Source organism: Malurus melanocephalus, unplaced genomic scaffold (assembly GCF_030028575.1).
Source record: "Malurus melanocephalus ecotype Western Australia unplaced genomic scaffold, MMel_1.1 scaffold_1073, whole genome shotgun sequence".
Taxonomy (NCBI): Eukaryota; Metazoa; Chordata; class Aves; order Passeriformes; family Maluridae; genus Malurus; species Malurus melanocephalus.
In genome coordinates this window covers 72,576-85,434 of record NW_026624305.1, presented here as the reverse complement: position 1 = coordinate 85,434, position 12,859 = coordinate 72,576, and the positions used below count along the sequence as shown (strand labels likewise).

Sequence of the window (12,859 nt, the reverse complement as noted above, 5' to 3'; positions counted from 1 at the left end):
GGTGCTGAGGGGTGGTGTCCAAGCTCCTCATTGTTCTTCTCTCCTGTGTTTTGCTCGTTTCAGATATCAATGAGCTGAAGGTGTTTGTTGACCTGGCGTCCATCTCGGCGGGGGAGAATGACATGGATGTGGACAGGGTGGCCTGTTTCCATGACACYGTGCACGGCTACTCCTCCCTGCTCTATGAGCTCCGCCCGGACTCGGGCTTCGAGGACTTCATGTGCTGCTTGCAGAAGCTGTGGCGAGCCCTGGACAGCGATGAGAACCTCCCCAAGAAACTGGTGAGTTCTGCTGGAGCAGGGCCTCTCTATCCTCCTGCATTTCTGCCTTCCAGGCGTGGCTGGAAGTTGGGCTGCACTGGGCAAATGGCACCTGCATGGGGATTTACAGGAGATGTAATGGAAGGAAAAATACCTGATGTTTCTGTGGCACAAAAATTCACTGCAGCAACTGTAACTGGTGTAGCAAGGGCTTCTCCAGAGCGCTGCTGAGGCTTTCCAGTGTGATGTGGTGCTCATGCAAGGGTTTGGTGGTATGGAAGGGGGAAGGCAGATGGCTGGGAGCTCTTACCCTTTTGCAGCAGGGCGTGTTTTTGTAGCAAGAGGTGTTGGAGCACTGTGGGCTCCGTTCAGCCTCCCATGGAGTGGGTAAGGGAGAGTGTGCAGAAAGACCAGGCTGCAGCCAGTGCTTATTCCTTCCTTCCTCCCTCCCCTGAAGCCCTTGTGCCTGCCCAAGGTGTTTGTTCTGGTCAGACGTAACCCCGGAGTTCGGGGCGCTCAGGGCAGGGCTGTGTCTCCCCTCCCCACAGCGTGCCTCAGCTCAGCACCTGGAGTGGCTGAAGACAGTGAAGGAGAGCCATGGCTCCGTGGAGCTGTCCTCGCTGTCCCTGGCAGCTGCCATCAACAGCAGAGGGGTCTATGTGCTCAGAGCCCCAGCTGATGGACAGAAGGTGAGCTCTGTCAGCTCCTCCTTCCTGGGCACTGCTGCCCGTGCTGCCCTGGCCTCGGGCACAGCCCCAGCCCAGCCACACTGACCCCTGTGCTCTGCAGGTCTCCCTGGACACTGTCCTGCGCTTCACCCTGCCGGGGAGCTCGGGGGATGCCGATGCCTCCTGGAAGTACTCGCTGGCGGAGCTCCGCGAGCTGCAGAACAAACTGATGCTCATGTCAGCCAAGGGRGAGCAAGGCCTGGAGGTGGAGAGGTTCTCTGAGGTCAGATTCCAAGCCCAGTGGGTTGCTGGTGTTGGGGCCAGGGCTGGATTTTCCCTTGAGTATCAGCTGTGGTTGGCTGGGGGTGGTGGTCACAGGCACATGGGTGTTCCTGCCTTGGGTTCCTTGTGAAGGTGCAGCTGAGCTGGACACAGAGCAATGGGCAGGTGGCCTTATCCTTATCATGCACTGGGGATTGTCCTGGCAGCCTCACTGTTCTTCCATAGCAAGCTTGGTTTATTGGGATGCTGCTGTTAAAATGTCACAGGCAGTCTGTGCCTGTGACACACTTTGGAACCAAAGACTTTCTCCTCACTGAAAGTCTTTCCAGTGGTTTCACGGCTGGAACTTGGAAACCAGCTTAGTTTGTTTCTCTCCCCTCTGTCCTCACACAGGTCTTTTCCAATGTCCAGAGACTTGCCCAGGCCTTTATAGACCTTTACTCAGCTGGGAACATGCTTTTCCGCTCCTGGCTTGCCCAGGTGTATTGCTCACCCGAAAGAGAATCCTGTGTTCTTATCGACTTCTCCCTGGGTGCCATCCCGGTGCTGGAAGGACAAGGGGATATGGCAGCTGTGCTCCCAGCCCTCTGCAAGACCATGGAGAGTTTCCTGGAGAGCTGGAAAAGCTTCATGTACRCCAAGCGCTTCGAGCATTTCTACCTCAACTACTACAGCGCGGAGCAGCTGGTGTACCTGTGCTCGGAGCTGGGGCAGGGCCAGCCCAGCCAGGCAGCGCTCATGATGCTGTCCTTCCTCAGCCGTGGCTGCAGCGAGCACGAGCTCCTGGCAGTTCTGCAGAGCCAGGAGCCTGCCAGCTCTGCAAAGGTTGGTTCTGATTTCCAAGTGCTGCTGGATGGGGAGAAGGAGCTGAGTGCCCGGCTGGAGCGCATCTGGGAGTGCTACATGAGCAACATGGGCTCCTTCCTGCCCCGCTGCCTGGACATCGACACGCTGGGCGTGTGGCTCAAGAACCTGGCTGCTGCAGGCAGGGAACGTGTCAGCAGAGATTTCCCTCAGGACCTGCTGTGCGTGGGCCAGCCCAACCTCATCAGCTGCCCTCCCTGCGAGGTGCTGAGCGCTGCCCTGGCCATTTACATGAACAGCCCCGAGCAGCCCCTGCCCACCTTCGACGAGGTTCTGCTGTGCACCCCCCAGACCAGCGCCGAGCAGGTGGGGCTGTTCCTGCGCCGGTGCCTCATYCCCTGCCACGCAGGGGACAAGATTTACACCATGCTCTACGCGGATGAGCTGAGCTACGACGTCAGCTGCAGGGCAGAGGAGCTGTTCCAGCAGCTGCAGCGCTACAACAGCTCCTACCGCCTCATCATCCTGTGCAACTGCGAGCGGGACAACAGCTACATCCCCTCTGCCTTCAGCCACTACAAAGTGCACATGATTCCCCAGAGGGCACGAGCAGAGATCCAGCAGTACCTGCAGCAGCACTTCCGAGTGGCTCATCCTGTCAACTCGGCTGCGTCCGTGTTCAAGGAGCACATGTGTGTTGGGATTGTGTCCTCCAAAAGGGCTGGMGTGGGTAAGATGGCACATGGGAGTTCAAAACCAGAGTGGGGCTTACCTTGTCAGGTTTGGTGGCCAAGCTTTAAGTATTTTGGTTTAAAAGATCTATTCAGACTGGTCAGTGCAGTGAGGTGAAGGCTGGAAGTCACCTTGTACCCTGGTTTGACTTTAGAAACAAGCACAAAATAGAATAGATTCAGGGCCTAGTGAAGATTGAAGCTTCTCTCAGGCAGTGGAAGGAAAACAAACCTTGTGAATAACAACAGAGAGTCTTGGATTCCAGACTCCAGCTGCTCAAACCACATTTAGACTTTCTTCTGGAATGCCTTTTAGGAAGGTTCAGATATTTTAGGGCATAGGGTACTTCAGCATTTTATTTGCTTCTTTCTGTTATGGTCTTGATATGTATTTGATACTGATGGCTTTATTCTTGTGCTGTTTTTTATAACAGGGAAATCTCTGTATGTGAAGAGGCTGCATGAGAGACTGCAAGAAGAGCAGCCTGACTGTACAGACCTTCTGAAAACCATCAGACTAATTGAACCAGAAGTGGATGAAGACAAAGTGCTAAAAGCTCTCCTGCCTTACCTAAAGAGAGAACACCAGACAAARCCCATGATATTCCATTTCGATATCACCTCCTCAGTAAGTGCATCCCTCCCACAGCTTCCTTGTCCCACAAGTCCTGTGTGCACCTTGGCAGGAACTTTCTTTAAAACTCTTGTTTCTCCATTAGCCATTTCTCTCGTGTGTGTTTTCTAATTGTTGTGTAAGTTACACAAATACCATCGAGGTGGTGGAACATGAAACAGTTGCCTGGGGAAGCTGTAGAGTCTCCAACTTTGGAGAAATTAAAACCTGACTGAACATGACCCTGGGCAACCTGTTCTTGCTGGGATTGCTTTGAGCAGAGAGCYCTCCCACCCTCAGCTGTGCTGTGATTCTGTGAAGTTGTGATGGGTAAATAAAGAGGAAATGCCTTTGTATCTCTTCCTGTGATAGGTGCAGCGTGGAGTTGCAGAGTTTCTCTTCAAGCTGTTGGTTTTGCAGTACCTGACAGACAATAATGGCAATATGTGGCTACGGCAGAAGTGCCATCTGTACATCATTGAAATCCTGGAGGTGTCCCCAGTGCCAAGGAAAGCAGCCAGACCTGTACGTACCCATCAATGCTGCTTTTCTGGGAATTTCTCAGTCACTTTGCATGTGTTTKTACATAGCTGTGGTGAGTTGTAGAGACTCTAACTATAGACACAGCACAGGAATTCCCTGTTTGGTTCGGGTTGTGCTGTATCCCATAGCAAACCRGTGTCCCTGGTGTTGCACAAAGTGACATTAAAACCAGACAGCAAATTAGGCTTTTCTGGTTCCCCTGAGCTGGTGATTTCTGACAGACTGTTAGTCCAAGCCTCACTGTGCCCACTGTAATTTATAGGAAACATAAAAATGCAAAATCTGATCTCCCTCATGCTAATTTGCATGTTTGAGAGCAGGGGAGTATTTATTTGCAGCTGTAAGAACAGTGTAGAAGTGACTGGAATAAATCACAACAGTTTCTTGGGTTTAGTTTTGTTTGAAGTAGCCCTTAGAAGGGGCTGGAGGTGATGCCAGGCTCATGTTCCAAACGGGAAAATGTAGGAGGGAATAGGATTCATTGGTGCACTTTAAGTGGAAGAAAGGATGCACAAAGAAAAGGCTGGTTCCTGTTGCTCTGTGGTTTTAGGCAAGAAGACTGTTAGGARCAGATTAACCAAACTGATGAAGATTGAGGCTACAGCTCTGTGATGACATTTTCTTTTCTTTTTCCCTTCTCCAGACATCAGCAAGCCAGAAGTATCACTTCTTGGATGTGTTCCCTAAAATAACATGCAAGTCTCCGAAAGAAGTGCTGGAAATGGAGACACTCGGGAACCATTCTGGGGATGTTTCGGACCCAGGAATGGACAAGGAGGAATTCTGCAGCGAGGCTTTCCAGAGGCCTTTCCAGTACCTGAAGAGGTTTGAGCGGGGCTGTGACCTGGACACGTTCCAGTACGAGGCTCTCTCGGTGGAGGGCAGCCCTGCRGAATGTCTGCAGCTTTTCCTCCTGCACTGTGGTGTTGTGGATCCCTCCTGGGCAGARCTCCGCAACTTCACCTGGTTCCTCAACGTCCAGCTGAGAGACTGCGAAGCTTCTGTCTTCTGCAACCCTGCCTTTGTCCAGGACACCTTGCGCGGCTTCAAGAACTTTGTGGTTGGCTTCATGATTTTAATGGCGCGGGATTTCGCGACGCCCTCCCTGAACATTTCTGACCAAAGTTCGGGAAGACGATCCTGCCACCTGGACAACGTCGCGGAGGAGGATCTGCTTCCTTTCCGCATCCGGAAGAAGTGGGAGTCGGAGCCACACCCCTATCTGTTTTTCAACGAGGATCGTGTCTCCATGACATTCATTGGTTTCCATTTCCAGCAGAACAGGAATCGCATCGATGCCATCAATCCTGTGAATGGCAGCGTCATCAAGCAGRACATCATGAGTGCCCAGCTCTACCAAGGCTTGATCCTGCAGAGGGTTCCCTTCAACGTGCCCTTCGATCAGCTGCCCCGCCAGGAGAAGCTCGAGAGGCTCTGCATGGTGCTGGGGCTGCCCTGGGTGTTTGACCCCGACGAGACGTACGAGCTCACCTTGGACAAYGTGCTGAAAATCCTGGCCATCGAGATGCGCTTCCGCTGCAACATCCCGGTGGTCATCATGGGAGAAACGGGCTGYGGGAAAACCCGCCTGGTGAGGTTCCTGTGCCAGCTGCGCAGGAGCTTTGTGGAGGTGGAGAACATGAAGCTGGTCAAGGTGCACGGAGGTACCACGGCAGAGATGATCTATGCCAGGATCAGGGAAGCAGAAGCCCTGGCTAAATCCAACAAGGAGCAGCACAACTTGGACACGGTCCTCTTTTTCGACGAAGCCAACACGACGGAGGCGGTGAGCAGCATCAAGGAGGTTCTGTGTGACCGCACGGTGCAGGGAGAGCCTTTGGCTGCTGCCTCTGGCCTGCAGATCATCGCAGCCTGCAACCCCTACCGCAAACACACGGACAGGATGATCCAGCGCCTGGAGCTGGCCGGGCTGGGCTACCGGGTCAAAGCCGACGACAGCAGGGAGAAGCTGGGATCCATCCCGCTGAGACAGCTCGTGTACCGCGTGCACGCGCTCCCGCCCAGCATGATCCCGCTGGTGTGGGATTTCGGCCAGCTCAACAACCGCACCGAGAAGATGTACATCCAGCAGATCGTGCAGCGCGTGGCCGAGCAGCTGCCCATGGCCAGGGACGAGGTGGGGACGGTCACGGAGGTGCTCTTTGCCTCCCAGCAGTACATGAGGCGGAGGGACGACGAGTGCAGCTTCGTCAGCCTGCGGGACGTGGAGCGCTGCATGGAGGTGTTCAAGTGGTTCTACAAACACAGCCAGCTGCTGCTGAGGGAGCTGGAGAGGTACCTGGCCGAGAGRAAAGCTCCCAAGGGCAGCGGCGACAGAAACGGCGTTATCTGGTCCTTGGTGCTGGCGGTCGGGGTCTGCTACCACGCGTCCCTGGAAAGGAAGGAGCCGTACAGGAATGCCATCAGCCAGGTCCTTCCAAAGCCTTATGATAGCCAGAAAAAGATTTTGGAAGAAATCTCCCTGATGCAGGACTTATTCCTGAGCGGGGTGCCACTCCGGGATACCATAGCAAGGAACTTGGCCTTGAAGGAAAATGTCTTTATGATGGTCATCTGTATTGAGCTGAAAATCCCTCTYTTTCTCGTCGGGAAGCCTGGGAGCTCCAAATCCCTTGCAAAAACCATCGTGGCTGATGCTATGCAAGGCCAAGCAGCTCATTCTGATCTATTCAAGGACCTGAAGCAGATCCATCTCGTGTCTTTTCAGTGCAGCCCCCTCTCCACTCCAGAGGGAATCATAGGCACTTTCAAGCACTGTGCTCGATTCCAGGAGGGGAAGAACTTGGAGGAGTATGTGTCAGTGGTGGTTTTGGATGAGATTGGGCTGGCAGAAGACTCTCCCAAAATGCCCTTGAAGACTTTGCATCCGCTCTTGGAGGATGGCTGCATAGATGATGTTCCTCTTCCCCACAAAAAGGTTGGCTTCATCGGGATTTCCAACTGGGCTTTGGACCCYGCTAAGATGAACCGAGGCATCTTTGTGTCCCGTGGGGACCCCAGCAGAGAGGAGCTCATCGAGAGCGCCAAGGGCATTTGCTGCTCGGCACGAGGGGCTCTRCAGAAGGTCGAGCAGTATTTCCATCACTTTGCTGATGCATATGAAAATATTTGTAAGGCCCAAGACAGGGAGTTCTTTGGCCTGCGTGACTACTACAGCCTCATMAAGATGTTTTTTGCCTTGGCTAAGAGCTCCAAAAGTGAGCCCACACCTCAGGACATCGCTGAAGTGGTTCTCCGTAACTTCGGTGGCAAAGATGACGTCAACGCCTTGGAAATATTCACCTCCAAGCTGCTAGAAAAAGGAGAGATACATGCTCACGACATCAGCAGGATTGAGCTGATCCGACAGAACATCTACAGCAGTGCTGAGGACGGGGACTGCAGGTACCTGCTYGTGTTGACCGAGAACTACGCGGCGCTGCAGATCCTCCAGCAGGCTTTTTTCACYGCCCGCCAACAGCCAGAAATCATCTTCGGCTCCAGTTTTCCTAAGGACCAAGAATACACCCAGATATGCAGGAACATCAACCGAGTGAAGGTCTGCATGGAAACCGGCCAGATGGTCGTKCTCCTCAACTTGCAGAACCTCTACGAGAGCCTCTACGACGCCCTCAACCAGTACTACGTGTACCTGGCCGGGCAGAAGTACGTGGATCTGGGGCTGGGCACGCACCGCGTCAAGTGCCGGGTGCACCCCAAATTCCGCCTGATCGTCATCGAGGAGAAGGACGTGGTGTACAAGCACTTCCCCATCCCGCTGATCAACCGGCTGGAGAAGCACTACCTGGACATCAGCACGGTGCTGGACGTGGGGCAGAGGGAGGCGGTGCGGGAGCTGCAGCGCTGGGTGCGCGATTTCGCGGCGGTCAGCACGGAGGAACACTTCGTGGGCCAGCAGCGCTACGGGCCGGCCGACGCCTTCGTGGGCTACCACGCCAACACCTGCGCCTCGCTGGTGCTGCAGGGCACGGAGCTGCTGCGGCCGGCTTGTGTCCCCGCCGAGCTGCTGGCCCGTGTCACCGAGTGGGCGCGCCTGGCGCTGCTCAACTGTGCCACCCCCGACGCCGTCATCCGCCTGTGCCACGCGCCGGGGGCGTTCACCGCGCACTCGCTGGCACACGTCTACTTCAGGCAGCAGCAGCACACGTCCTTCGCCGACTTCCTCCGTGCCCACGTGTGCCAAGGGGCAGCACCCCGGAGCGCCTTCACCGAGGTGAGCGTGGGCACAGCCCGGCCGAGGGGCACCGGCTCTGCCAGGCTGCACCAGGGGCACTGAACGCGGATTTTGGGGTGCTGCAGCAGGCTGGGGTAAATGAACGCTGATTTTGGGGTGCAGTCCAGCTCTGCAGCAGGCTGGGGTAAATGAACAATGATTTTGGGGTGCAGTCCAGCTCTGTAGCAGGCTGGGGTAAATGAACACTGATTTTGGGGTGCAGTCCAGCTCTGCAGCAGGCTGGGGTAAATGAACGCTGATTTTGGGGTGCTGCAACAGGCTGGGGTAAATGAACACTGATTTTGGGGTGCTGCAGCAGGCTGGGGTAAATGAACACTGATTTTGGGGTGCATCCCGTTCTGCAGCAGGTTAATGAATGCTGATTTTGGGGTGCAGTCCAGCTCTGCAGCAGGCTGGGTTAATGAAGGCTGATTTTGGGGTGCAGTCCAGCTCTACGGCAGGCTGGGGTAAATGAACAATGATTTTGGGGTGCAGTCCAGCTCTGCAGCAGGCTGGGGTAAATGAACACTGATTTTGGGGTGCATCCCATTCTGCAGCAGGTTAATGAATGATGATTTTGGGATGCATCCTGCTCTGCAGCAGGCTGGGGTAAATGAATGCTGATTTTGGGGTTCATCCAGCTCTGCAGGGAGGCTGGGGTAAATGAACGCTGATTTTGGGGTGCACCCCACTCTGCAGCAGGCTGGGAGCACAGGTCAGTCCCTTTTCCCCCAGGTCACCACCTTCTCMCGGCTGCTCACCAGTGCTGATGCCGCCTGCCTGGAGAGGGAGGTGCAGGGCCAGGYCCAAAGGCTCCAAATCCTGTTCCTGCAGCAGTTTGACACCGAGTACTCCTTCCTGAGGGGCATTCGGTGAGTCTGGGGCTGTGTTTTGCTGCTTGGAATGGAAGGTGTGTGGGCAGAGCATTTGGAGTAGCACATATGGAAAAGGGAGGCTGTGCTGGCAGTGGGCTGATTTGGGACAAACATTATCAGCTCCATCACATGAGAGAGATGGTGTTTGGTGATTCCAAAGCTCATGTGGTGTCACTGGTTCTGTGGTATTTGATGGTTGTGATTGGTTCTGTGGTATTTAATGGTTGCTCTCTACACTTAGTGACTTCTGTTAAAATCTCTTTTTTGCTCTTCAGGGATTTCCTGGATTCCAGCTCAGGAAATAAAGTCCTCATTATTCAGACAGACTTTGAAGATGGCTCTCAGGATGGCCAGCTCATCGCCTCAGCCAAGTGAGTYGGGTGTGAACTGGCTCACTTCTGCCTGGCCACTCCTCACCATGTTTGGTTTTTGGTGCTGTTTGGGGTTCTCACACTCAGGAATGTGCAGTCCTTTGTTCTGTAGCAGAATGAATCTAAATKCACTAATTCTATTTCAAATAATCATCCATAGACCAAGCCAGAATAAACGAAGCTGGGTCAAATGAGCACATAATCCCGTTTGAAGTGTGAATTCTGGCCACTGGCTGCAAAAGTCCTGAAGAGCTGAGGGTCTTGGGGTGATTCAGGGCACAGCTGGAGGTGGCAGCTCAGCACCAGAGCTGGGAGGAAGGGTTGGGAGTCAGTGGAGAGGAAATGTGTCCTCTCTGAGGAAGGATGTGTGGCCACAAAGCTCTGTGTGCCTTTGCTGTGCCAGCAGCATCTCCTCTTTGTTGCAGGTACACCGTTGTGAACGAGATCAACAAGCTGGACCTGGGAGAAGCGTCTGTCTTTGTTTACTTCATCATGAAGCTTTCCAGGGTGGAAGGAGGAACGTCCTACGTGGGATTCCATGGAGGTGGGTGTGCCCATCTGTCCCTCCTCACTCCTCAGTCATTTCTCTCACTCACTGTTCCTTTGAACGCTGAAAATCTGGACTCAGGGTGTCCTGTGGGTTGTCAGAGCTGCTCTCCTGATGTGTTCTGGTTCCTCTGGCTCTGGGGGCTTCTGAGAACCTCAAAACCTCGGTCCTTGTCTGGCAGGGACATTTGCAGCAGCAGGTTCTGAGTGCATTATGCTTTCCCTTCCTCCAGCAAGAGCTGAGAGTGAATTCTGAGTGTAAACCCAGAGGTGCTGGCAGGTAATTTTTGGGAAGCTCTTCAGGAATAACGAGCTGCAGACTGGCAGTGATTTCTGGCTGTTGTGTGCCTGCAGGGCTGTGGCASTCAGTGCACATAGACGACCTCCGCAGATCCAAGGACATGATCTCTGATTTGACAGCCCTGCAGAACCTCACCATCAGCCAGGTGTTCTCTGAGGATGCAGCTGAGCCCAAAGGTGAGCTGTGCTGGGAGAAGGGGAGCTGTGCTGCCACATTTGCCACTGCAGGAGCTGATTCTGGCACGATGGATCTGATGACTTTCCCTGCTCAGTGCCTGGTTTTTGGGGGGGTCACTGCATGGCTCCCAACTTGTATTTGTATTTAATTCATTATTACAACTTCAGGTCATAGAGCAAGTTAGTTTGGTAGTTTTGCCTTTGTCTTTTGACWGAAATGTGGTGTTGGCACTGCTCAGCAGCCTGAGTGCTSTGTCCCAGYACAGGAGGCAGCAGAGACCCCTGAYARGGGTCTGTCYTTCCCCTCAGCTTCMTYCTRCTTGTTTTCCTTTCTCCACACTGCCTGACAGGAGTCAGGGAGAGCTTAAGGAATTATCTCAATGCCACATTTCTTCCATTCTTGCTGTGTGAACCCCTGACAGCCCGAGCAGCTGTGGCTGTGTTTGAATCTCAGCTACTCCTGCAGGTGCTAATGGATCTCTGACAGATGTTCTGCTGCTCTGGACGCAATTGCTAAAATAAACTCTCATCTGACTGCTGCAGGAGTGTACTGCTGCTTTCTAATAAAAATTCTGCACCTTAGCTGCAGCTCTGCCTGCGAATGGAGAGGCACAGGAGGAAGAGATGGAGGTTGACACACCAGAGCCAGGAGCAGAGCACTGTGAGGTCAGTTCAGAATACATTTGTTTGCCTCTCAGCTCTCAGTGTGGCTCTCTGCTCTGTCATCCATAAGTGCATTTTGTATTCCCCTTCACTTGAAACCCATTGGCAGTGTTTGCATCCTGAATGTTATTGATGAGACAGAAATTCCTCCTCCTCACTGCCCAGTCAAAATCAGCATCACTAMAGAAATAAACCATTCTAAGGACCTGTAATTCCTTAGTAATTTCATTCTTCTGATTTTCAGCTTTAAGAATTTCTATTTCATTTTTTCCCCTGGAGCTGGGAGCTGTGTGTCCTGAGGTGTGTGCTGGAGCTGCCTGAGSATGTGGCACATTCCCTCTGCTCTGTGTGCCCCTGACAGCCTCATCTGGAATGTGGGGACATTCCCCAGGAAGGGCAGTTTTTCCCTGGTCACATGGATTATTTTCACTTCTGATTCTTTCCCCTGCAGGGATCTTACCTCAGTACAAATGTTGTGTTGGAAAAGGCCACAAAAGTTGCCTCATGTGCTCGACAGCACAAGAACTGAGAGTTTTAGGGATGAGCAAAGCTGGGATCAGGGATTTTGGGGAGCAGGCCCTTTTTGGGGAGCACTGTCACCCCTTTCAGAGGGACAGGGCTGTCACTGTGAACAAAGTGACCTCATTTTCCTGGGCAGGGTGAGATCCTGGACACCACTGTGCTGCTGAGGACCTGTGTGCAGAGTGCTGTGGGGATGCTGCGGGACCAGAACCAAGACCTGAGTCGAAGCAGGAGGAGAATTAAGATTCTCCTTGGCCTTTTTTCCAAAGAGGATGAGCTGAAAGGTGCGTGCTGCAGGGGGGGTGTCCCTGGGCATCTGGGCACCACCAGCTCCTTGCTGTGGTGTGGACAAGGAGAATCTCCCAATTGTGTGTGTGCCCATGCTCCAGGCTGTTGATGGAGGGCTTTTCCTGCAGTCCAAGTGGTTTTTGTTTTTTGGTTTTTTTTTTTCCCTGGCTGTGCTGGCTGTTCTTTTCCCAGTTGACTGATTATTGAAACAACAAAACAGTCAAATTTTGTACTTGGTGGGATGTCTGGGTCCAAGCTAATAGAAGAGGAAATGCAATTTCTCTGTTGTTTTGTAGCCTCTTTCCTGAAGATAACCAAGGCTCGTCTCTCCAGCCTGTTGAAGAAGCAAGAAGAGAACTCTCTTCACCCCAAAAATTGGGTGCTTCGGGAGGCTTCCAACCTGAGTGCTCTGCAGGAGGCAGGTACCTTCAGGTGAGGACACAGCCCTGCCTTGTCACCTTCCTGGAGGAGCCTGCGAGTGTCACCTGAGCCAGCCTTTGTGTCACCTGAATGTTTGCAGTGTCACTCTCCAGTCTGTGCTGGAAACCCTCTGAAGGCAAATTTGGCCTCTCCAGGGGGAGGGGGAATTAGGGCTGAGGGGCTGCACTCAGACAGGAACAGTGGGATTCCAGCTGAGCCAGGAATGGGAGAAGTGCAGGAGGGGCATTTTGGTAGTGTTTTAGCCCATAAAGGCAGGATTAGGATTCTGTCACGTGCAAATGTCAGCAGTTTTTCAGGACAGTCACCTCCTGTTTTGCTGGTGCTGTTGCTCACATTCCCTCTGGGTTTGTGCATCTCTTTCTCCCCAAAGGCACACTCTGTGGAAGCGAGTGCAGAAGGTGATCACCCCATTCCTGGCTCTCCTGATTGCTGTCATCGACAGGAATGGCAACCTGGAGCTGCTGGCCAGGCCCWCAGCACAGTGGGTGACAAACCTGTGGATGTTCATCTTCAGTGACACCAAATTCCTGAGTGTCCTTCC

The 12,859-nt window shown here is 53.4% G+C and overlaps 1 protein-coding gene across 1 annotated transcript in view; it reads left to right on the top strand.

Annotated features, from left to right (window-relative positions):
• The window catches only part of RNF213 (ring finger protein 213), a gene marked incomplete at its 5' end in the record, with an annotated part of 40,773 nt that overhangs the window by 11,235 nt on the left and 16,679 nt on the right, over positions 1–12,859 (top strand). The window contains 15 exon segments of the mRNA XM_057386838.1: positions 64–281; positions 809–949; positions 1,050–1,211; positions 1,604–2,744; positions 3,180–3,373; positions 3,731–3,883; positions 4,545–8,135; positions 8,871–9,007; positions 9,286–9,381; positions 9,807–9,925; positions 10,282–10,404; positions 10,988–11,070; positions 11,726–11,873; positions 12,174–12,309; positions 12,689–12,851. Coding sequence (XP_057242821.1) covers positions 64–281; positions 809–949; positions 1,050–1,211; positions 1,604–2,744; positions 3,180–3,373; positions 3,731–3,883; positions 4,545–8,135; positions 8,871–9,007; positions 9,286–9,381; positions 9,807–9,925; positions 10,282–10,404; positions 10,988–11,070; positions 11,726–11,873; positions 12,174–12,309; positions 12,689–12,851 — 6,605 coding nt within the window.